At 33.1% G+C, this 26,792-nt stretch overlaps 1 protein-coding gene across 2 annotated transcripts; it reads left to right on the top strand.

The window, feature by feature from the left end:
- Positions 1–758: 758 nt before the first annotated feature.
- LOC107912783 (uncharacterized) lies at positions 759–2,107 on the top strand. 2 transcript variants are annotated; one of them, XM_016841108.2, is made up of 2 exons: positions 759–1,377; positions 1,657–2,107. In XM_016841108.2, exons 1-2 carry the CDS (start codon positions 1,220–1,222, stop codon positions 1,997–1,999), a joined length of 501 nt encoding a protein of 166 aa, XP_016696597.1. In that variant the 5' UTR covers positions 759–1,219; the 3' UTR covers positions 2,000–2,107. The 2 variants fall into 2 exon arrangements, with proteins under 2 accessions (XP_016696597.1, XP_016696598.1); XM_016841109.2 differs by having other exon boundaries at positions 799–1,377; positions 1,686–1,958.
- Positions 2,108–26,792: the final 24,685 nt, after the last annotated feature.

Here is a 26,792-nt window from a genome sequence, read left to right as displayed (position 1 = left end):
CATGTAACAAATTTTAGAAAATGTAATCATATACACAAAAAGATAAAAAATTATATTTACAAAAATACATAAATTTAGTGGTGTATATTTATAAAACTATATTATAAAGGGAATTTTAAAACAAATAATATATAACATAATTTTACATGTAACAAATTGGTTTGAATTGATGGCACATATAAATAATACATATATAAGGATAATAAAATATGAGAGTGTATACAATAAATAAATGGTATGACTTAAAATTATAGTTCTTAAAAGAAACGCATTATACGCATGCATAATTTTAAAGAGAAAAAAAATATACATACAAGAAATATTAATATGAAATCAATAATGTAGACTATAGTAAAATAATTTAATATGGGTTACGTATAATAGTAATTAAGGAAAAAAAACACAAAATATGTAGGATTTTCCTTTAAACAACATAGATATATAATAAGATATAGGAATAAATTTAAAATAAATTATGTGTATAAAATAATATAAGATTAATAATATACATGGAATAATTATATATATAATAATGCATAAAAACATTCATATAAAATATTATACACAGTGTAAAAATGATATGATAAAATAAATTTATAGTACTGACTTTAAAACAAAACACAATCATCAAAGGAGCTCCAAATATAAAAAAAAAAGAACCTAAAAGGAAAATTGAATGTGAAACGAATTTAAAAAAATAATAAAAAAACCAATTGAAATAAAATTATAAAATAAAGGGATAATTTATAAATAAAACAAACTACTACTATAAAAATAAGGACCCCCATGCAATGCGTGCAAACGTATATGGGTTAAAGCTGGAAATATTCCAGATCTCCAAAAACATTCAGCTGAAGCATGGATCCAATTGCAAATGCACTCAAATTACCAAGCCAAATTAAAAAAGAAATAAGCAAATAGCTTGCAATTGAATAGTAGCGCGAAAAAAGAAGGATCAATTGCGAATTATCCCTCTCCACGAAAATACGCGGATCCCAGGGGTAACGGAATCGGATCGGGTCGGGCAAGCTTAAACGGCGTCATTTCAAGGCTACAAATCCATGCTTAAACGTCGTCGTCTCACGGTGCCAATTAAAAGCAAAAAAGAAAAAAAAACAGCTTCTAAGAGCTTATTTCAGCAGAGCAGATTGAAAAGGGGGGAAAAAACCCTAAGTGTTTGCTCATATTCGGCTGCCGCTTTTAACATTACAATTGATGGATGGCGCCGTTTGATTCCCCTTTTAACACCAACGCCGATCTTCCCTTAAAAACAACAACCGACAAATGTGGCCTTTTGATGATAATTTTCGGCCTTAAGACCTCTTTTTCCACTTCAAGTCTGACGAAGCAAAGAGAGATCAATGGCCGATCCATAAGGTGAGATTTCTTCTCTCTTTCTTTCTATTATTTTTTTAATACAATAATGAAAGATAAAAATGAAGTCATTTAGCCGAAATTTAAAAGCAACTATTAAACAGAAAATCACCTCTAAAAAAATGCTTGTGAAATGCTCTATTTTTTTATATCTGGTGTGCGTAGTATATTCGTAATCCCTTTTGCAGGTACAATCATTGGTTTTATAGCCAAATTTACAGAGTAAAATAAATAATAAATAAAAATACATTTTTATTGCTGTCATTTGTTGTATTTTGTTAGCTGGCCTCTTCTCGTGTATTCTAACGCAGGGATGGCCGTACGGAGGAGAAAGGAGACGCGCAAAGGAGGCCATGCGAGGAGCCTCTCATGGGAGCCCAACTCTCTGGCATTCCAGAAGCTTCTGGTGCTCTCGACTGCTGTGTTTCGTTTTGGGTGTATTAGGCCTCGGGTTTGGGCTGTTCGAACTAAGGATTGGGTTAAGTCTATATTAAAGGATTTTGGGTTTAAGTTATTTTTGGCCCTAATATTTGTAACCGGACATTGGATTTCTGAATTTGGATTCTTTATTTGTGTGTGTTCAATTTACTTGGACTTATTTGTTTGGCTTATTTTAATACTTTAAAAGGGCCCGGGCAAAATTGGTTGACTACAAAGATGATAGTTTTTTTTTAATTTGTTTATTTAGTAATTTTATAGAGCTTGAGAGAAGGAAATATGATGGCTATTTCTGGAAATGGCTTTGACTATTATTTTAGCTTTTATTTTTATAGAGTTTTCCTATAGCTTTATTTAAGGTAGTGTTCATAATGTATTTAGATAGTATTTAAAAAGTCACTTAATAATTGGATCTGTTTGTAATTACTTGTAATTACATAATAGTGGTATGTTTTGTTAACCATTGTGACCGGTGTATCTCACTAAATTAGGCGTATCTAATTATACTTTTCAATTCTTAAGTGACAGGGTAAGAATTGGAGTAATTATGAATGTAATTACAACCAAATCTAATTTTAAAAATTCTTATATTATAAATCCTAAAAATTTATATTATAAAAATAATGTGTATTTTATAAAATTCTAGCAATAAATTATATCATTTAAATCCTAAAAAGTTTCTAAAATTATAGCAAAAATAATTATTGTAAAAAATAATTCCAATGTTGTAAAAATGTTATAATATATTTATTTATAAAAGTTATAACCAAGAAGTATGGATATAACTTATTTATTTGTCCATGTTATATATTATAAAGTTAATATATTTATATATATTTAAAAATGTTACAGTTTTTTTCTTATCATAACTTATTTAAAAAAGAAATTTTTTTAAAGTTATGGAAAAAAATTATATTATTTATAAGAAGTGTTATGAAATTTTTGAACAATTTTTATAATTTTTTTAAAAATGTTATACATTATAAATTTTATATTATTTTTTACTTAAGTTTTATTTAAAAGGGATATAATCTAACATAAGTCTTTCTCCAAATTAAGTTTACATAAGCTTTTATAATTAAAGCTACAAACTATTTGGATTATAAACCCAAATATTATAAGGTTGATGCTAATTATGCAAATAGAAAATATTTTTTGCACCATATCGTGGTGTATGATACTATTTAAGAGAATTGTGACAGACACAATCATCATAGACAACTTGCAAACTCTTTAATTTGAGACATTCAAGGCTTTAAAATATGGTTGAGAAGACATTTATTGTTCTAAAAATATATTTCTCATATTAACAATATCACCTTAGTATAGCATAAAAAAAGGGGTTGGATCATATTAGCATGTTACATATTTCATAACTTCAATTATAGATGGAATTGAGATGATTCATACTTCGAAAAATATATAGAAGAATGAGATGTTAATAATCTTAATGATGCAGATTTGAATCCAGATGACGATGAACTCGATCAAGGATCAAAGGATGATGATAAGGAGAATATATTAAATATTAAAGAGGAAATAATCTAACAAATATGCACTAGAACAATTAAATAAATTTGTATATATATGATCTTTATTTTTCTTACTATTTCTATTAGTAATCATATTACCAACTGCTTTTTTTTTAATTAACATAATACTTATGACGATTTGATTTTAATTTTTGTTGCTTGTTTAGAAACTATTTTGATCGTACTAATAAATTTTTTATAATAATTAATATTTTTAAAAATAAAAATATACGTAAATGTGTTATTACAATTTATACTATCAAACATGACATAGGTAATTACGTTGTAATTACACTTTGTCTGCCAAACACGTCTAGAAAATTACAATTTTTTGGGTAGTCACTATAATTAGTGAGTCTCATTCAATTGAATGTAACCCTCTTTAATTCTTAAGAGAATGACGAGAATTTAAGTAATTATGCCACTAATTACAAATAAATACACTCAAAATTTATTTTCTACGGCTTTCCAAATAGACTCCACATTATTTAAATTTAAAATATTAATTTTATACAATAATTATAGTATGTTAATTTATTTACATATATTTTATTTTTAAAATATAATTATATATTTATTTTACCAATATCTTATTTTAAATAATCTAAAATTTTTATTGAAGAGTGATAAATATTTATATATTTTCACATACTAAATAATTAACTAAATTAATTAATATTTATCAGAAATTAATTCTACTAAATTTAACTAAATTACATATTATTTATTGTAAATTGATTTATACTTGGTCAATAATCAATGAGTGTATGTTTAATATTAGATAGTGAATAATGCAACAGAATGTTAGAATAATCAGATAAAATTGCATAGGGTGTTTATTTTTTCTATTGTGGAATTCTTTCTATCACATATGATGGTTTGATTTCAAGTATCATTGATAATTTTCAAAATAATTAAGATTTTTTTAAATTTAAAATTATTTAATTATGTAATTACAATTTAACTATCAAATATGATGTAGGAAATGACGATATAATCACATTTTATCAATCAAACACTTCAAAAAAGTATGTAATTACAAGAGTGTATAATTATTACCCTAATAATTTTACTTTTATCCAATTACTATTTAATCTTCAAATAGGCCTTTAATGATTTTTTTATTTAATTAAATTATAAAATGTGAAAATCTTATAATATCTTTTTTAATTTTTTTTTCTCACATATATTGTTGCTTCACACAACAACACTATCTTTATTGTTGAATTTAAATTCTTTCCCAAAAATACATCATATTCTATTACTACACTCAACATATATTAAAAATATTTAATATTATTTTAAGCATAGACTTATCATATGATATGGTCCCAACCCAACTTAAATTTAATTATAAAATATTTCGAGTCACACCCAGCCGAGCCGACCATCAACATTTCTAATGGCTGTAAGGTGGAAACTATATATATATGTGTTTGTCGTTGGAAATGAAAGGCTGAAAGATTCGTAACCCCAAATGCCTCATCTTTGCCGACTGTAACCTCCACTGTATGACGTATCCTTCCATACCTTTTCTACAATAATTAATTAACTGCCTTACCAAATATCTTCCCAATTTTTATTCTTTTAAATTTTAGCCATATGCATGTGATCGGGCAATCATAATTGAAAAACAAAGATAATTATTCAAAACATGGCTCCTGACGTCTGGTTTTTGCCTCAATCCTATCTTCCCTGAATGCAAACCTTTTTAAGACGGAAACAACTCATCAATAGTTGAAGTCGCATTACAGCCTATAAGCTAGTGGGTGATAATCAATATGTAAGTTCAGTTTAGTGCAAATAGGAAAATATATCAAATTAAAGAAAATCAAAATAGAAATGATATTGGAAATCGTTGGTTCTTATAGTTCTAACAGTTTCATGATGTATTTATCATGAAAAATCTAATCGAAGAGAAATATAAATGAAAAACTGATAGTACTAAAAAAGTACTCATCGTGATCAATCACTAATAACATCATTCTAGTACTGCCACAATTAAGTTGTGCTATCAATTATAATGACAATATCAGAGGTCCCCAAAATTTTTTTAAAATCGGTGATACACCAAACTAGTCATAACTGAAAACAAAAAAACTAAAACTACAACTTCTAACACCGTCACGACTTTTACAAAAACAAAACAAACTATTTTTCTTATCACCACTTTTGGAGAAAATGAAATGAACTTTATTTATAAACATGCTTTTGCTCGATAGCACTTAGCAGAACTCATTTGCTAGAAAAATCACCTTGAAACCAAAAGAATTTGCCGGAGAGAATTGCTGTTTTCATGTCAAATATTTGGTAAAAAAACCTTTTCAGTCCCTCTCATTTTCGAATTGAGCAAAATGATCACTTTTAAAAAAATAAAGAAATTTAGTCCCTCTCAATTTCTAGAGTTAGCAACTAAGGATAATACTTCTTTCATCAATTTACCCTACTTTTGATTGATATAATCACCCTTAATGTTTACACATTCTATCACTTTTGTTCTAATTCTAAAAAATTCAACAAATTTAGCCCTTAACATTTACACATTTTGTAAATTTGATCTTTATTTTAAATTTGTTGATATCCAATGAGGGCTAAATGTGTTGAATTTTGTCAAAACGAAACCGTTGCTAAGAAACAAGCCAAGTGCTAGGGGACAATGAGTGATAAGGAAGTGGGCACTCTTTCAAGCACTGCTGCCGAAACCTTTTCTTGAAATCGACCTTTTATTTTAAAATGGACATGGGAGTCGCCACTAATCATTTTTATGAGATGTATCGGATCACCTCGTAATTTGATTGTTTTAATAAAAGGTTTGATTTATTAAAACGATGATATTTGGTCTATAAAATCCAAAAAATGGGTTCGGGAGTTGATTACGCACGAAGAAGGATTAGCACCCTCATGATGCCCAAAATTGGTACCTAGTTGATTATTTAATATCTTAGGGTCGAAAATTGAAAATTCGAAAGGAGTTTAAAACACAATCCTTTTTTTTGTATTGAGGCATTACCTAACTAAAGTAATTCTCATAAAAAGAGCTTATTTCAAGTTAATCAAGAAAAAGGATCATGTCCCGTAAGTTAGGACACAAATGCCTTAAATCCTCGAAATCAAGAATAAATGCCATTCGATCGTTATTTAAATCTCGTTTTTATATTTTTGAAATGAATATTCAGTTATTTCGGTTTAAAAAAAAAAGAAGTTATATCCCGTAAGTTAGGGACACAATTTTTCTAATTCCAAAAATAATGAATATTGCCACGATTTAAAAATTTTACATTTTTTTTATGCATCGTGCCAAAAATAATAAAGGAATAATAAATTAACAAGAATAAAAATTAAAGATAAAATAATAATGAAAATAATAATAAATGAACAAAGAAATGTACAAATAAAAGGATATATACAATATGATTTTTTTCTAAAAAAATAAATAAATAAATAATAAAGAAATAGATAAATAAACGAACAAATAAATAAATAAAACAATTTGTAAAGAGGGTTGAAATTAAATAAGCAAAGGATAAAATTAAAATTTAAATGAAATACTAGGGTAAATCAGAATAAAAGAAATAATAAATGGCTAACTTGTAATAAAATAAAAAAGGATTAAGTTGAAATTTAAATGAAATTATAGGGCGTAAATTGTAAAAATAAAAAAAAGAATAGGGGATCAAAATGAAACACGCTAAAAGGGACAGGGACCAAGTAGGAAAATATCCCAAACTTCCCTATACGCCTAGTTTAAAAGAACCAAAATAAAAAAAATTAAATTAAATTAAACGGGATAAATTTAAAAAGAAAAAAATTAGAAATAATACTATATTGAAAATTGCTTAAAAAGCGAAAAGACCAAAAACGTAATTATCCCCCCCTTTTGAAAAACACACGAATCATGATGTGGGTCGGGTCAGACCACGGGTCGCTTCAAAATGATGTCATTTTGGACGTCTGAGGCCACCCCAAAAATGGCATCGTCTTGGAGGCCTATAAAAACAAAAAAATTTAGAAAAAAAATCATTTCCTCTCTGCCCTTAAAAAAAACCCTCTCTGATTTCCCTTTTCTCTGAAATAGACCCCATATTCGGCCAAGAGTACCGCCGATCTCCGCCGCGACGGCTGCCGGTAACCGGCGAAGGCTCCGCCATCCACAGTGGTCAAAAAATGAATAAAGTTTCCTTTTTTTGCCTTTTGACTTCCAAAGCTCGGATCTAAGGGCTAAAAGCCTAAAAAGGTAAAAAAAGGTTTCGAACTTTTTCGATTCACCCCTCTTTTTTTATATATATATTTGATTTTTTTTTTGCTTTCGAAAAAATAAATGAACACAAAAAAAACTTTGAAGTTTTTTTTGTATTTTGATTGCTTTTTTTTAAATCCCCCCTTACAATCGGTTTTTGTAGGCTCTTTTATAGCCGAATTACAACATTTCTTTTTCTATTTTTCAACTGTTCTTTGCGTGTTGCTTTTCTTTGCAGGTGGTGGTTGAGTAAACAGTGGTAAAGGCATTAACGGTGGTAGACCTCGGGGCGTGAGCGTACTGATGTGGCACAAGGAACGGTGCAAGGAGCACTAGGGTTTTTTTTTAAAACAGTTTAGGTTATGGGCCACTGGGCTATTAGGTTTTTTTTGGGCCATTTGGGTTTGTAAGTTTGGGCCTGATTTAATTTTTTTTTTGTAAATGGTCTTGGACTCTTATTATTTGTTTTTTTATATTTGGTTTGATTTTTTTTGTTGGGCTCGAGCAAAATTGGGCTTCTACAACTGCCCCTCTTTGCTCGTTGTCGTGTAACAAGAATGGAGCAAAGACTTTAAAAAGGACCAATTTTGTCTGGTCTTGCCGAATCTCAACTTTTTTTGGTAATTCTCTTTTTCAAGTGGCCTAATCCTATCCCACCTCAACTTTAGGGGTATAGGAATTGTAGTTTCAATCTACTCCGTTGCAACTTCGGGGAGATAAGATTTGTAGCTTGTAGCTTGTAGCTTTGGTCTATTCCACTGCAACTTCAGGGTGATGAGACTCGTATCTTCAATCTACTCTACTGCAACTTCAAGGAGATAAGATTTGCTATCTTCAATCTGCTCCACTACAACTTCAGGGAGATAAGACTTGCTATGGTAGATTTAATCCAACCTACTGCAACTTCAAAGGTATAGGACTTATCGTTTCAATCTGCTCCACTACAACTTTAGGGAGATAAGATTTGTAGCTTGTAACTTTAGTATATTCCACTGCAACTTCAGGGAGATAAGACATTATGGTAGATTTAATCCGACTTACCACAACTTCAGAGGTATAGGACTTATCGTTTCAATCTGCTCCACTGCAACTTCAGGGAGATAAGATTTGTAACTTGTACCTTTAGTCTATTCCACTGCAACTTCAGGGAGATAAGACTTGCTATGGTAGATTTAATCTGACCTACTACAACCTCAGATGTATAAGACTTATTGTTTCAATCTACTCCACTGCAACTTCTAGGAGATAAGATTTGTAAGTTGTACCTTTAATCTATTCCACTGCAACTTCAGGGAAATAAAATTCGTATCTTTAATCTGCTCCACTGTAACTTTATGGAGACAAGATTTGTATCTTCAATCTACTCCACTGTAACTTTAGGGAGATGAGATTTGTGGTTTCATTGATCTGTTACACCATTTTCTAGGGAACGTGACCTGTAGAATCCATTTCATGGGCCTATATTTATACCAAGAAATTAGAATGTTATGATCAGAATGAATCAAATGCTCCTAACTAGATGTGTATGGATGATATTTGCATGAATGCAGAATGTCATTTTTTTTAGAATGATCCCTTTTTAATGCTTAGGTTGATGTTGCTCATTGTTCACCAAGGTTCTATCATTGACGTATTACCCTGCCCTCTTATTTAGCTAGTATCTTTGATAGAAAATCTGAAGAAATAATTACAATTTAGATTATTCTGTCCCAGATATTTCCAACTCTTAAATTTGGTTAGTTTTGACTAGTAGTCCTGTTTCAGATCCTTATACTATTTAGAAAACCTTTGAGAGCAATATGCAGAACTCTTTTTACTTGAATATTATTAGTCCATTAATCATTATTTCAATGAAAAATGCTTGAAAAAGATTGTAACAATAGAAAATGTTGAAATTTATTAGGAGCAAAGCTCGAAATGAATAGATTAATCAAAATAGCAAACATTACTAAAATACAAAATGAATAAGATGAAACCAGGTGCCCCAAATATTGTGCATATGCTTCTTCGCACTAACTACTCGATGACCCTTTTGAGCCTGATATATGTTTAGGAGATCCAGAGTACTTCATTGATGCGCCAAGACGTAACCTTCTTCCTTTTGAGAAGACCCTACCATGACATGGTCAATCTTCAATCAAAATTTGAGCTGCCTTTTTCTGAGTTTTCAACTCAAAACTTCTTCGGTTTCAAGGTGCCCTTTGCCGGTTTTCGCCTTGGCCTCTCCCTCTTTTTTTTAGGTGAAGTATTTCTTGACCGAATCTGAATTCACAAGATTAGGGAATTTTTTGCCATCCATCTCGGTCAAAATCAAAGTTTTTTCCAGAAAAGGCCTTTTTTACCGCGTAAGGTCTCTCCCAGTTTGGCATCCACTTCCCTTTAAAGTCCTTTTATATGGGAAGGATCTTTTTAATACTAGGTCCCCCTCATGGAATTCTCTGGGGCGAACCTTTTTTTCACAAGCTCACATCATTCGTTTTTAGTATATCTGACCATGACGGATAGCCTTTAGTCTCTTTTCTTTGATCAAGTTCAACTGATCATATCAAGACTGGATCCATTCTGCTTCATCTAACTTTAGTTCTAACAAAACTCGGAGGGAAGGAATCTCGACTTCAATGGGCAAAATCACTTCCATTGCATAAACCAAAGAGAAAGGCGTTGCCCTGGTGGAGGTTCTGACAGACGTTCGATAGGCATAGAAGGCAAATGGTAACTTCTCATGCCAATCTTTATAAGTCTTAGTCATTTTCCCCATGAACTTCTTAATGTTTTTATTGGCTGCCTCCACCGCACCATTCATTTTTTGGCGATATGGTGATGAGTTGTGGTGTTTAATCTTGAATTGACTATAGATCTCTACTATCGTATTGTTGTTCAAGTTTAATACATTGTTAGATATAATCCTTTCTGGCATCCCATACCGACATATGATCTCGTTCTTCAAGAATTTGCTGGCTGTCGACTTTGTGACATTGGCATATGAAGTGGCTTCTACGCAGTTGGTGAAGTAATCGATGACCACGGAGATGAATCGATACCCACTAGAAGCTTTTGGCGATACCAGCCTAATAACATTTGTGCCCCACATAGAGAAAGGCTATGGAGAAGTCATGACATGAAGAGGTGAGGGAGGCACATGAATTTTGTCTCTATAAATTTGGCACTTATGACATCTCTTGGCATAACTGATACAATCCCTTTCCATGGTGGACCAATAATATCTAAATTTCATGATTTTCCTGGCCATTGTAAAACCATTAGCATGTGTTCCGCAGACATCCTCATGAGCTTCTTCCAATATTTTTTTAGCCTCAACTGCATCCACACATCTTAGTAGCATCTGATCTTTTCTTCTTTTGTATAAGATCTTTCCATCTAAGACATAGTCACTGGCCAGTCTTCTCAACGTCCTTTTATCATTCTCAGTTATTTGGTCATGGTATTCACGATTCTTCACATATCGCAGTATATCATGGTACCAAAGGTGATTGTCATTTTCTTCCTCCTCGATATTGTAAAAATAGGCCTGAGCCTCATAAATACTCATCTGGATAAGCTTTACATCTTCTTGTTTGTTCACTCTGATCATGGAAGCTAAAGTAGCCAAGGCATCAACCATCTGATTTTCATCTCGCGGGAGGTAACAAAAGGTGATGTCATCAAACTCCTCAATTAACTCAAGTACCAGCCTTCGATAATTGATCAATTTGGGGTCTCCTGTCTCCCATTCACCTTTGAGTTGATAGATCACTAATGCAGAATCCCCATATACTTCTAGTAATTTGATCTTGTGTTCTATGGCTGCACGGATACCCATGATGCATGCTTCATATTCTGCCATATTGTTTGTGCAATCGAAATCCAATTTACTAGTTAAAGGATAATGATTTCTGTTTAGAGATACCAAGACTGCCCCGATTCGTTACCCACAGCGTTTGAAGCTATGTCAAAATTTAACTTCCAAGGATGACCTTCTTGAGAGTCTTCTTCAGTGGTTGCAACATACATTAGATCTTCATTCGGAAAATCAAAGTTCAAAGGCTCATAATCTTCTAGAGCTCTACTAGCCAGAAAATCTACTATTGCACTCCCTTTTATAGCCTTCTGATTCACATAGACTATATCAAATTCAGAAAGCAGAATTTTCCACCGGGTTATCCTTCCATTCAAAGCAATTGACTCCATCATTTACTTTAAAGGGTCCAGTTTTGAGATGAGCCGAGTTATATGGTACAACATATACTGTCTCAATCTTTGGATTATCTAAATCAAAGCGCAACACAACTTCTCAATTGGAAAATATCTTGTATCATATTCAGTGAATTTCTTATTGAGATAGTATATTGCTCTTTCTTTTCTTCTTGACTTATCATATTGACCAAGCATGCATCCCATAAAATTCTCGAGTACTGCCAGATACAGTATCAGTGACTTATCTCCCTGGGGCGTTGGATAAGTAATGTTTGTCAAAAGTTTTCTGGAACTCCTCATCTCATACACCTAGATTGTGTTTCTTAAGGAGACGGAATATGGGGTCACATTTCTCCGTTAGTTGTGAAATGAAACAAGCAATGTAATTTAATCTCCCTAAGAAACCTCGAACTTCTTTTTGGGTACGCGGCAGAGGTAGCTCCTGTATAGCCTTGACTTTATCTGAGTCGATCTCAATCCCCTTTTCACTGACCATGAATCCTAGTAATTTTCCCGACCTAGCCCCGAAGGTACATTTTGCTAGATTGAACTTTAGCTGGAATTTTCTTGACCTTAAGAACAATTTCCTTAAGACTTGCACATGCTCCTTTTCCGTTCTGGATTTTGCAATCATGTCATCGACATAAATTTCAATTTCTTTGTACATCATTTCATGAAACAAGGTTACCATGGCTCTTTGATACGTTGCTCCCCCATTTTTCAGTCCAAATGGTATCACTTTAGAGCAAAATGTTCCCTACATGGTTACGAATGTGGTCTTCTCTATGTCTTAAGAATGCATCTTTATCTGGCTGTATCCTGAGAAACCATCCATGAAGGAGAACAGTGAGTAACCTGTCGTGTTGTCCACTAAGGTGTCGATATAAAGCAATAGGAAATTGTCTTTCGGGCTAGCTTTGTTCAAATCCTTGTAGCCTATGCACATTCGTACTTTTCCATCTTTTTTAGGGATGGGGGCGATATTGGTTACCCATTCTGAGTATTTAACCACTTGCAAGAAACCACCATCGAATTGCTTCTTGACCTCCTCTTTTATTTTCAGCAAAACATTGGGTCTCATCCTTCGGAGCTTTTGTTGAACTGGCTTACACTCTTCCTTTATAGGGAGTTGGTGTACCACAAAATCAGTACTTAACCAAGGCTTGTCTTGATATGACCATGTGAAGACATCCTTGAATTCTTGGAGTAACTCAATGAGGTCTCATTTTGTCTCTGCGACAATGCAAGCTCTAATCTTCACCTATTTTTCCTCTCCTAAGCTCACAATTTCCATTAACTCTTTGCAATGTAGGATTTGTTTCTCATCTTGTTCTACAATCCTTAACAAATTAGGAGATGGATTACAGTCTCGATCATCTTTAAAATCCTGCGGTTCCTCTAAACACCTACCTTGCTCAAAAGGAGATTCTGATTCAGTAGCAGCATCGTTCATATCATTGATATCTGGAGACCTGTTATAGGAACGAAGGAAGACTCAAAGAACAAATGAATCTAAGAATAACTATCTGTGTGGTATGAGTATGAATGAAATGGAAAGAATAAAAGAATGTTCGTCAAAACAAGACACAAAAATGCATTTTATTGAAATAAAAATAGTGGACATGTGCCTTTTTCATAAAAGGATTCCTATTACTTTCAGGCATAGAACAATAGGTGTGCTCTGAATATTACTCTGAAATGGTCCTAAAATGTAACACCCCTTAACCCTATCCGTAGTCGGAACAGGATTACAGAGTATTACCGGTCACTACAGTTCGATTACGATTAATAAAGAAAATACAATTCAGTTCATAAAATATATCTTACTGTTCCTTTAATGAGCCCTCGAGACTTAAAATGTATGTTAGAACCAAACCGGGACTCAATCGGAAGCTTATAAAATTTTTCATAAAATTCTTCAAAATTTCCCTTTAATGAACAGTACCACACGCCCATGTGGCTTATGTGACACGCCCGTGTGGCCATACCGTATGGCTCACACGACCTGGACATGCCCGTGTTCAAGCCATGTGTCTTACATAGTCCGGTCACATGCCAGTGTGCCAAGCTGTGTGGACTCAAAATGAGCCTTAAACATCAAGTTTACCAACCCTGCAATTCAACAACACCAAACAATCCAAAAACCAATCATTCAATCATTTTGAATCATATTTGAATCTAACCAAATCATGACCAACTAGACATTTTATGAACTTATATAATGGATCTTTTTAAATAATTCACATACATTATCAATTAGTTCAAATTTATTTCAATTAAGCCTATTCATATAATATATCATTACCAAGCTTAATTCTACTTATTTCATCATTATAATTACGGTACTAAATGATACATATAAACATCTTAGGTACATGCCATTACCAACAATTAACATATTTCACCTTATTAAGTTCGAGATCGGCCTGGGATACTAATTCGACGGTCTGTCTTTAACCTAACCTGCACACGAAAACAAACTGTACGCTGAGTGTGAACTCAGTGGTATCTCTATAATCTGAACACTTAATAATATGAAAATACAACATTTACATAAAAATCATATATCCTTCACATTTATATAATTATTCAATACACAGATAAGTTCCTTGTAACTAATTCAATTCTTATTATCTATTAATCCGAAATAGCTTTTCACAATAAATTCTCAAACCATTGAACAATAATACTCTTCATTCATATTCAATTCAGAGATACATAACTCATGTGTCTTTTTCATACTTCAGTTCACTGTTCAATATCAATAAATATTATTCAATGATTTAATTATCAATCAATATTATGTGTTTATCTATTCTAGTAACAGTCAGTAGTCTCAATTCAGTGACAGTTAGTTATTCAGTATCAGTCAATTATTCAGTAACTGTCAGTATCATTCAATTGTTCAGTATAGTAATTTACCCCCAATTAACATACTCAGACCTAGATGGATACACGAATCCAATCCACACACGGGGATAGCATATAGTGTTTCATCAGCCGGAGCTGGAATACACCGTAACGGTAACAGTAGCGTAACAGTAGCGGTACACAGAGTACCTCATCGGAATGAATCCGGAACAATAACAGTAGTCAACACTTATAGTGTCTCATTGGAACAAAGTCAGAATATCCCTTAACACTTCCAATCCTATTGCATGCCAACTATATCTGACTTAGCCCGATACTGTTAATAGAGTATTTAACCAATTTTCGATTTTCAATCAATATGCATATATTTCAATTAATTACATAATTTAATAAATCAATACAATTCAATATAATTCAATTCACTTTTCATTAACATATAATCAAATTCCACAATAAACACATATTCATAATTATTTCACCACATTTTCAAGTCAATTTCATTTCAATAATAAACACAATACCAATAATTCACACTTTAATTATTTACCAGAACATTCATTCAAAATATAACAATTAATAATAAAATTCACTCTTTAATTCCAATCAATATTTATTCCTATTCAGATATTTACCTTGAAATACTTACTATACTTATCAAGTAATAAATTCAACATTTAAGTATTAAATTCGGATTATAGAAATACAAACCGTAATTTCTGAGCTATCCCTCGTCGGTTTTGTCATTTCCTTGCCTAGTCGAGATTTTCCAGCACAACGCTAGCTACAAAAATCAATTAAATATTATTAATACATTACCATTCAATTTTCATATTAAATATTTCAATTTTTATTCAACTTTCGTCTAAATTCCAATATAGTCCCTAAACCGAGACTAACTTTTATTCTTCACATTTAACTCAATATTTCTATTCAATTACCACTTTAAACTAATTTCACCATAAAACCATAATTTCAAAATTCTTTCAATTTAGTCCCTACTATTCAAAACTTATGATTTACTTTATAATTCAATCCTTATTTCACTTTTAACTTGAAATTCTATCAATTTAACCCCTAATTCTTCAATTTATTCAACATGAACAATATCTAGAAATCAAATAACTTTTAAAATATCAACTTAATTTCATCAAAACCTTATTCCAAAGCTTCTAAAACATCAAAATTAAGTAAAAATAGCTTGATTGACTTACCTATTAAAGTTTAAAGCTTCAAAATCCTAATTTTCCTTTTATTTTTCTTTCTTTCCTTCATTTCCCCTGTTTAGTCACATATTTTGTTTCTTTTTCTTTGTTTCCTTCTTTTTCTTTCTTTTATTTACTTTAAATATATATAATATAATAATAACAATAATAAATATCTATAATAAAAATCTATTTAATAACAAATACTTATTTTACATTTGTACACACATATAATTTACATTTTTCTATCATCATCACCACACACTTGTCCTTATTTTATTTATTTTCTTTATTTAATTAATAGACAATAATAGTATTTACTTAAATAATAGGTAAATACATACATGTATTACAAATGTATGTACAATATTTATTGCACATGTATTTTATTTTTATCACACACTTGGCATTCACTTTAGCTTATTTACTTATTTAGTCCCTTCAATTTTTTTATTCTATAATTAAACTTTCACACTATATTCAATTTAATCCTTTTATCCAATTATCCTTAATTTAAGCTAATTCACTTCATTAGACTTTAACTAACCACTCATTTAACTTCATAAATATTTTTAATAAATATTTACGAATCCATTTTTCAGAAATGGAGACCCGAAAATGCACTTTTTCGATAACAGTAAAATTTGGGTCATTACATAAAAACTACAGGGATCCCCTCCACAGTCCAGTTGTTCAGAACACTTCCAGAGATGTAGAAACAAATTCCTGATAGGTTTTTTTAGTTTCTTCTTCAAAGGCACAAGCATCTTTCCCTTCCGAACCCTCGATATCTTTAAAGAAATTTAACCTTTATTATCCATCAGGCTCTGTACACGAGTTCTGAACTCGACGCATTTTTGGATTTTATGAAATTTATTGCATGCAATGAAATGTAATGTTAATGAATGGAAAATATGCATGCAAAAAGGCATTGATTCTAGTTCAATTCCATTAGAACAACTTTATTAGAAAACAAGTTTATTTACATAAAGCGAATACATATACGACTTCACTTTCATACTCAAAACCTTAACTTTTCCAAGAAACAAAGCTAATTCTAGGCTCCGATCCAACTCTGATTCAGATTTCAGAATTTGAACAGCTGGGGTTTGCAAGTGGTCAGCCACTTCTCGTACTCAGACCAAAGTTTCACTCATAACGTGGTCTATATCTTTGACCTGCCCCACTCACAGGCTGTCTCATTTCTCTTGTTGCCTTTTCTCAGACTATATCCGCGTAGCCGTGTTGTCTTTTAGTTTATCAATAAACCCATTTTCCATGACAAGCTTTCTATTTAGCAACCAAACGTGAATCAACACCCTTTCCTATAATGAAAATGCAATGCAATCACAGTAAAAAAAAACGAAACAAGTCAGCATACTTCATACAAAGCTAGAATTTAAAGCAAGTAAGAATAATAAATAGAGTACCTATTTGGGTGACCACTTGGGGTTTGGTGCGGTTCTACCTAGGGTAGGTTCCTAGGACTTATTATATGCGGTTCAGCCCTAAAGTAAGGGTACCTGAACCGGCAGATTCCTCGATCCTCACCCATTATAGGCTTATACGGACTGAGTTCGGTTCAGGGGAATACATTTCCCTATGGCTATACGGAGATGAAGATCTCACGAAGACATAGGTACAGATGTATCCTGAAAGCGATTCACTATCCTATATGGAGGTGAAGACCTCACGAAGGAATAGTTTCTCACTCCTACTTAAGAAGGGAAAAATCGAATGATTATATGCAATATGCGGAAATATACCAAGTGACTCAAAATAAAAAAATAAACATATTATTATGTAACAAAATGATGAAGATCACAAAAATGAAGGATGAAATGCAATGAAGGGATCGTAAATTTAAACCAAATTATCAATTTTCGACAAAAAGACCAAAAGTAATCAACTCGCAGCTTGACTCTCTTATTTTTTCCCCAGTGGAGTTGCCAAGTTGTCAGAACCTTTTTTTGAAATCGACTTTTTATTTTAAAATGAACATGAAAGTCGCCACCAATCATTTTTATGAGGTGTATCGGATCACCTCGTAATTTGATCATTTTAATAAAAGGTTTGATTTATTAAAACAATGATATTTGGTCTATAAAATCCAGAAAATGGGTTCAGGAGTCGATTATGCATGAGGAAGGATTAGCACCCTCATGATGCCCAAAATTGGTACCTAATTGATTACTAATATCTTAGTGTTGAGAATTGAAAATTCGAAAGGAGTTTAAAACACAATCCCTTTTTTGTATTAAGGCACTACCTAATTAAAGTAATTCTCATAAAAAAGGCTTATTTCAAGTTAATCGAGAAAAAAGGATCATGTCTCGTAAGTTAGAACACAAATGCCTTAAATCCTCGAAATCAAGAATAATTTCCATTTGATCGTTATTTAAATCTCGTTTTTATATTTTTGAAATGAATATTCAATTATTTCGGTTTTAAAAAAAAAGCCATATCCCGTAAGTTAGGGACACGACTTTTCTAATTCTGAAAATAGTGAATATTGCCACGATTTAAAAATTTTACATTTTTTTATGCATCGTGCCAAAAATAATAAAGGAATATTAAAATAACAAGAATAAAAATTAAAGATAAAATAATAATGAAAATAATAATAAATGAACAAAGAAATGCACAAATAAAAGGATATATACAATATGATTTTTTCTAAAAAAATAAAAAATAAAGAAAGAAATAATAAATAAATAGATAAATAAACAAACAAACAAACAAATAAAACAATTTGTAAAGAGGGTTGAAATTAAATAAGCAAAGGATAAAATTAAAATTTAAATGAAATATTAGGGTAAATCAAAATAAAATAAATAATAAAGGGGATAACTTGTAATAAAATAAATAAGGATTAAATCAAAATTTAAATGAAATTATAGGGCATAAATTGTAAAAACAAAAAAATAGAATAGAGGATCAAAATGAAACATGCTAAAAGGGACAGGACCAAACAGGAAAATATCCTAAACTTCCCTATGCGCCTAGTTTAAAAGAACCAAAATTAAAAAATTAAAATTAAACGGTATAAATTTAAAAAGAAAAAAATAGAAATAGGACTATATTAAAAATTGCTTAAAAAGCGGAAGGACCAAAAACATAATTATCCCCCCTTTTGAAAAATACGCAGATCCTGAGACGGGTCGGGTCAGACCACGGGTTGTGTCAAAATGATATCGTTTTGGACGTCTGAAGTTACCCCCAAAACGGCGTCGTTTTGGAGGCCTGTAAAAACAAAAAAAAATCCTATCTTCTTTCCCTTTTCTCTGAAATAGACCCCAAATCAAGCCAAGGGAACCGCTGAGCTCTGGCGCGACCGCTGCCGATCACCAATGACGGCTCCGCCTTCCATAGTGGCAAGAAAAGGGAAAAAGTTCCCTTTTTTCTGCCTTTTAGCTTCCAAAGCTCAGATCTGAGGGCTAAAAGCCTAAAAAGATTAAAAAAAAAGCTTCGATCTTTTTCAATTCGGACCCTCTTTTTATATATATATTTGATTTTTTTGGGCTTTCGAAAAATAAATAAACACAAAAAAAAACTTTGAAGTGTTTTTTTTTGTATTTCGATTGCTTTTTTTTTAAATCCCCCTTACAATCAGTTTTTGTAGGCTTTTTTATAGCCAAATTACAACATTTCTTTTTCTATTTTTCTACTGTTCTTTGCGTGTTGCTTCTTCTTTGCAAGTGGTGGTTGAGTCAACGGTGGCAGAGATATTGACGGTGGCAGACCTAGGAGCGTGAGCGTGCTGATGTGGCACAAGGAGCGGCGCAAAGGGCACTAGGGTTTTTGTTTTTTGTTTTAAAACATTTTAGGTTGTGGGCCACTGGGCCATTAGGGGTTTTTTTTGCCCATTTGGCTTTGTAAGTTTGGGCCTGATTTGATTTTTTTTGTAAATGAATTTGGACTCTTATTATTTGTTTTTTTTATATTTAGTTTGATTTTTTTGTTGTGCTCGGGCAAAATTGGGCTTCTACAACTGCAATGCAAACAAAAAATAAATAGGAGGCACAAAGCTTGTTTACGCAATTTGGTTTTCCTACTTTTGGGAAACCTAGTTTAGTGAGAAGTATCCACTATCTTCAAACTCTTGCATAGCGATCCTAAATATATCACACACCCCGTAATAATTTTCTCACTTGTATCTTTGAAGACTAGAATCCTTACCACTAAATTCAGACAGTAAAACCACAATACAACAGGTTTTATAATCACAATGCACTTCACAAAAATATAGTTCCTTAGTGCTCTCAATTCTAGGTGTAGAAGGCCCAAATTGCCCAGGCCTATTTTACAAACCTAAACCAACTAAACCAAACCCAAATGGCCCAATAAAAAAACTAAGCCCAATTTAAGCCCAAACTAACCCTAGCCCAAACAGAAAACAAAAAAAAGGAAGAATCAGATCTTTCAAACCCTAGGTGCGCCGCACCTAGGGCATTCGGCCAACTGCTCTCTGTCCCATCGCCCATACCACCTGCTTCACCGCCACTGTGCCACCGCTCAAGTTGCACCTGCAAGAATTAAAAAGAAATGACAAGTAGTTGAACAAAAACACATTGTAAACGGCTATATAAAACCTTTTAATCTTCGTAGGTTTTTTTAGAGACATTGAATAAAAAAAATAGTGATTCAAAGCAAATAATAACAAATCAGGAGAAAAGCACTAAACCGGAAGAACCCAAAATACTAGAAATCAAACCCGAAAACCTAAGGTGATTTTATTTTATTTTTTTCTATTTTCGAATCTATTGACTCGCATGTATACATATATTAAAAACACATAAAAAATACAAAAAAATAAAAAAAGAGTACCTTTCGAAGTTCTAGCCACAGCGCGCGGTTGCCGGTGGTGACCTTACGGCGGTCCGGCGACCTGAGACCTGGCCTAGTCTCGGATGCTTTGAGAGAGGGGAGGGGAACCTTTTTGTTTGTTTTTTTTAAGAAGGGTGAAAATGAAGATTTATGAATTTTTTTTGGCTTTTATAGCCTAGTGAAACGGTGCCGTTTCACTCACCTCCCCCGACATCCGAAACGACGTCGTTTTGGGGGAGGAACCCGAAGACCCGACCAGCCTGTGCCTAGGATCCGCGTGTTTTTGGACTGAGGGTCCATTTGCGCCCTCAGTCCTTCCGCTTTTGAGGCTGTTTTCAATCGGGTCCTTTTACCTTTTTTTACTCTCGTAGATTTGGCATTCCAATTTTATTTCATTTTTTTAATCTAGTCCATAGCTGGCCAAACAAAATGCTGCGTGTGAGGGCCAGGGTTAATTTTCAAGTCAATCCCCAGTCGTATTCGCGCGTTTCAATTCGGTCCCTCCCCCTTTCTATTATTCCCGATTTGCCCCAAAACTTCGTTTTTAGATTCAATTTAGTCCTTTTCGTTACTCTTGATTTTTTATTATCAATTAAATATATTATTAATATTAGTATTATACTTGTATTTATATTTATTTTATTCAAACACTATTATTATTTCTATTATTGTCATTATTACTATTATTGAATTATTTCATTACTATTATTATTATTATTATTATTACTATTATCATTATCTTAGCATTAAACCCATAAATTTCATATCGTTATTATTATATTATATATATATATTTCTTTTATGTATATATTATTATTTACATCATTGTTATTATTATAATTTTTTTTTCTTTATTTTATTACTATTAACATTAGTACTATTTTTATTGCTATTACTTTATTACTATTACTACTACTATTACTATATTGTTATTATTACTAACATATTATCATTATTATACTATTCTTACCTATTATTCTTTAACTACACTAATTTATTTTTATTCCTCACTCACATTATATGTTATTCACTTATATATACATATATACATACATTTTTATATATCTTCCCAAACTTTAAGATATTTATTACGTGTATTATTACTGTTAATATTATTATTATCATTACTATCACTATCATTTTTTTAAAAATAGTTTTACATGATGTTTATTTATTTGCTTTTAATTTCAAATGTTTCTTAGCTTATTTATTGTTTCCCTTTTATTTTAGCTTATTCGTTTTATTCATTTATTTTATTTTATTTTATTTTTGCTCTTATCATCATTATCACTCACTTTTGCATCTATGTTCACTCTGCTATGCCTGTTAATATCGAAAATTGTATTCGTTTATGCATTCTTCATTATCTAGTTTTATTATGAACTTGTGTTTTACTCAACCCAAAATTAATTCTTTTATAAAGGCAATGTTCCGTATTTAGAAATTCGAGAAAATCCTGCACTAACTTATTGGGTTTCGATTTTTCTCATTTAACCTAAATTACGGGATATTCTTTTAAATTGTAATACGGGTTTTGAATAAAAGTGCTTATTCTCGGAGATACGAAGTGTTGTGCCCTAACCCACTGGATACGACATCTTGTTACCTCGAAATAAGTTTTTTTTTGTAAATAAAGGCAATGTTCGGTATTTAGAAGTTCGAGAAAACATGCCCTAACTTACTGGGTTTCGACTTTTCTCGTTTACCCAAGATAACCGAACATCCTTTTAAAAAGTTAAAATACATGAATTTTAAATAAAGGCAAGCTCATTCTCAAAGTTCGAGATGTCGTGTCCTCACTTACTGGATGTGACATTTTATTACTTCGAGACGAGAAGGTCTTTAACATTCAAGTGTTTTTACAAAAAGAGGGATAGTATTTTAAAGTCTTTCAAGTTTTCAAATTTTCGACACTAAGACACCAATTAATCAATTAGGTACCAATTTTGGGCGTTACGAGAGTGCTAATCCTTCCTCATGCGTAATTGACTCCTGGACCCGTCTTTCTAAATTTCATGGACCAAAATCGTGGTTTAAATAAATCAAATCATTTATTAAAAACAACCACTTTTACGAGGTGACCCGATCACACCTCATCAAAAAGGATTGGTGGCGACTCCCGTTTTTTTTGTTTTCGTTTCCAATATAAAGTCGACCAGTTTTTTCAAAAAAAAAAAGGTTTCGACAGCTTGACGACTCCACTAGGGACCCAAATAAGAGAGTCAAGTCACAAGTTGATTAACTTTTATCTTTTTGTCAAAAATTAAAATTTTGGTTTTGATATACGATCTTTTCATTGCATTTCATCCGTTTTGTATTACGATCTTCATCATTTTATTCATATTTTCTTTCTTTGGTTTGAGCTTTTTTGTATATCCCTGCACATTGCATTGCATGACCGCACGGTTACACCCTTTTAAGTGGGAGTGAGAAACTATTCCTTCATGAGGTCTTCACCTCCGTGTAGGATAGTGGATCACTTTCGGGATACATTCGTACCTATGTCTTCGTGAGATTTTCATCTCCGTACAGCCATAGGGAAATGTATTCCCCTGAACTGAACTAGGTCTGTATGAGCCTATAATGGGTGAAGATCGATGAATCTGTTGGTTCAGGTACCTTTACTCTAGAACCGAGCCGCATATAGCAAACCATAGGAACCCGCCTTAGGTAGAGCTACATCAAACCCTAGCAGTTACCTGAGCAAGTGTTATATTTATTATTCTTTGTTTGTTTTAAATTCTGTATGAAATACTGACTTGCTTCGTTTTACTTTGATTGTATTTGCATGGAATTTTCATCACAAAAGGTGTTGATTCGCATTCGGTTGCTAAATAGATAACTTATCATGGAAAAGGGGTTTTTTGATAAAGTAGAAGACAATGCAGCTGTCAGAATATGGGCTGAGACAACACAGTAAGAGAAAGGTGATAGTCTTACCGAAGGGTACGTGTCAAAATTGTGGAATTTTACTCGGATCAGTGTAACCCAAAATAACCTTCAAGAGATGAAAGAAATTTGGATTCAGTGGGATGACGAGATCAAACAGCTATTCTACTGTCATTATAGTGATTTACCCTATCTGCTCGATATCAAGGTAGACGAGCACCTATTTCGAGCCCTCGCCCAGATTAGAATCCTGCTTACAATTGCTTTACTTTCGGGAAGGTAGATTTGGTACCCATTATAGAAGAGTACATTGCCTTGCTCCATTGCCCGAAGATTCAGGTTGACAGAATTTATTCCAGAGCCACAAACATCCCAGCATTCTCAAAAAGGTTGATGAACATCACAGGGATAAGCGAACAGTGGGTTACAACCCAGATCAAACAAAAAGGAGATTGTAAGTGCATTCCTTGGAGGAATTTGAGGGAATTAATATTAGCGCATCCCGATGTAAAGAAGAGGGTAGATGTCTTCGTTTTGAGCATTTATGGACTGGTTATCTTCCCCAAAGCTTTGAGGCATGTGGACGAGGCGGTTTTTGATCTTTTTGACAGACTTAGTAAATGGGCCACACCTGTACCCGCGATCTTGGCTGAAACTTTCAGATCATTAAATGCTTGTCGAAGAGCGGGTGAAGGGAGATTTATTAGATGTGCACAGCTCTTGCTATCTTGGTTTTACAGCCATTTTTGGAAAGTGGAAAAGGTCTCGTATCACATCTTCTCCGAAAACTACTCCCCACTGAAAGAGTTAGTGGCTACGCCGAGACGAGATGATATTATAGAGGAAAATTGGATGACGGTTCTTCAGAATTTTCAAGAGGAAGATGTTGAATAGAGAGCCCCGTGAATGGTTCCTAACAAAATATTATATCGATGTGGAGATTTCGATTGGGTTCCCTTGTTAGGAATATGGGAAGTCGTCGGGTATGCTTCTCTGCTTGCGTTAAGACAATACAGAGCCAGACAGTTCACACCACCAATATACGGGTTAGCTTAGTACGAGTTCGTATACATAGGGAATAATTACGAAAAAAAAGTTTGTGAGATATCGAATACCTGGAACTAGACTCGTAAAATGAAAAGGTTTGCAGCCAATCCTATGACTACTCCTGAGTATGACCGGTGGTGGGATCAGAGGATCAACGACAACATCCCTATGTCAGATCAAGAGAACACCTAATCAATGGAAGAACACTTGAAAGTGATCCCATATGAGCCAGAGATCATCAGATAAGATTTCAAGAGAAAGAGCCTGGAACCAGAAAAAAGAATCGAGCAATTGGAAAAAGAAAAAATGCAGCTAGGGTTAGATGTCGATGTCCAAAAACTAGAAGCTGAATGACTCAGAAAAGGGAAAAACAAGGCTGAAGAGGATTTGGACAGTTTGAAAATAGACTACAAGAAGCTGCGAAGGTCAATGAGAACCGCTGGGTTAGGAAAAAGTCTGAACAGTGGCTGCAGGAAGTTAAAGAAGAGAAAAGTAAAGCCAGCCAATAGGAAGAAAAATTTAGAGATGCTCAAAATCGAGAAGGTACTCTAAAAAAAGTTTGGTAGAAAGCCAAAACGAGAAGGAGGGATTAAAGATTCGGGTGTCAGAGTTAGAAAGGTCCTTGTATCAGTATCGTACTCGTAACTCTTTAATCGAGTTGAAAGCTAGTCAGAGCGGAATTGAAGAGTTACAATAGAAGATAGAAGAACTTAAAACAACGCTACAAAATCATGAACTCCAGATTGAACTCTTTGAGGTAAATAACGAGCGATGGAAGGAGCAACTCCATCAATCTCAAGATTAGGTCTGGAACAGGGATTACGTCATGGGCGAAGCTTTGACTCAAGTGCGAGAAGTGGCCGATCACTTACAAACATTAGCAGTCCAGGCCGATGTGCTAATTTTAAAATACGAGTCAGAATCGGACCGAGGCCGAGAGCTGGCTTGGCTTCTTAGGCAAGTTAAGGCCTTAAGTATCAAGGCCAAGCTATATATGTAACCTGTTTTATGTAAAGAAACTTGTTTTCTAGAAAAGTTACTCTAATGAAATCGAATCATAATCAATACCTTTTTACATTCATTGCATTCATGCATCCACATTGCATCATACCACTAAAACTCACAAAAAACCCTAAAAATCATGACAGCTACCCTGGAACATCATACGGTACAAGAGGAAAAACAAAAGCAATGGACCAAAGGTTAGAGAGATTGGAACAAATGCAAAAAGAGATGCAGGATCAATTACAAACACACATGCAAGAACAGCTGGCCAAAATCTATCAAGATATAAGAGACCAGATGCTGGAGTCCCAGAGAAGTATGACGGATCAATTGACACGGCTACTGGCGGGTGGATTAGAAAAAGGGAAAAGCCCCATGATCAATGCAAGAGAGGATAATGAAGATCCTATCTACCCTCCGGGTTTTGCCCCAACGAATGTTCATCGGTCACAATTAGGCCCCAGCCGTTTTAGGCTAGTGTTTCAGTGCCGATAACCTATCAAGCCGGCTCGGGCTCCAATCTGGGGGATAACCAGACAACCCTGTTGTTTTTGATCTTGATGAAGTGATAGAAACAGAAAGACAAGGGAGGAGGTCCCGAAAGAACTCAAAGAGCGGTGTAGATGGTTAGAAGAAAATTTTAAAGAAATAGAAAATGCTGACTATCGTGATGGAATCGATGCTAAGGAATTAAGTTTGGTTTCGGACTTGGTGCTTCCTCCCAAGTTCAAAACTCCAGAATTTGAAAAGTACAATGGGACTAGCTGTCCTGAAGCTCACATCACTATGTTCTGCAGACGAATGGCAGGCCATGTCAATAATGACCAACTATTGATTCACTGTTTCCAAGAAAGTTTGGTTGGAGCAGCTTCTAAATGGTACAACCAACTGAGTCTTACCCAGATCAATTCATGGAATGATCTAGCACAAGCTTTCATGAAGTAGTACAGTCATGTGGCAGACATAGCCCCTGATAGAATCACTTTACAGAACAAAGAGAAAAAGCATAATGAAAGCTTTAGGCAAGAGAGAGGTGACCACACAAGTCCAACCACCTCTGCTAGAATAGGAAACCACCATGCTCTTCATTAATGCCCTGAAAGCACCTTTCATTAATCACATGCTGGGTAGGTCAACCAAGAGTTTTTCAGACATAGTGATGTCTGGAGAAATGAT

This window comes from Gossypium hirsutum, chromosome A09 (assembly GCF_007990345.1).
Source record: "Gossypium hirsutum isolate 1008001.06 chromosome A09, Gossypium_hirsutum_v2.1, whole genome shotgun sequence".
Classification (NCBI taxonomy): domain Eukaryota; kingdom Viridiplantae; phylum Streptophyta; class Magnoliopsida; order Malvales; family Malvaceae; genus Gossypium; species Gossypium hirsutum.
The sequence above is the reverse complement of the archived record's forward strand: the minus strand, read 5'-3'. Positions and strand labels throughout refer to the sequence as shown.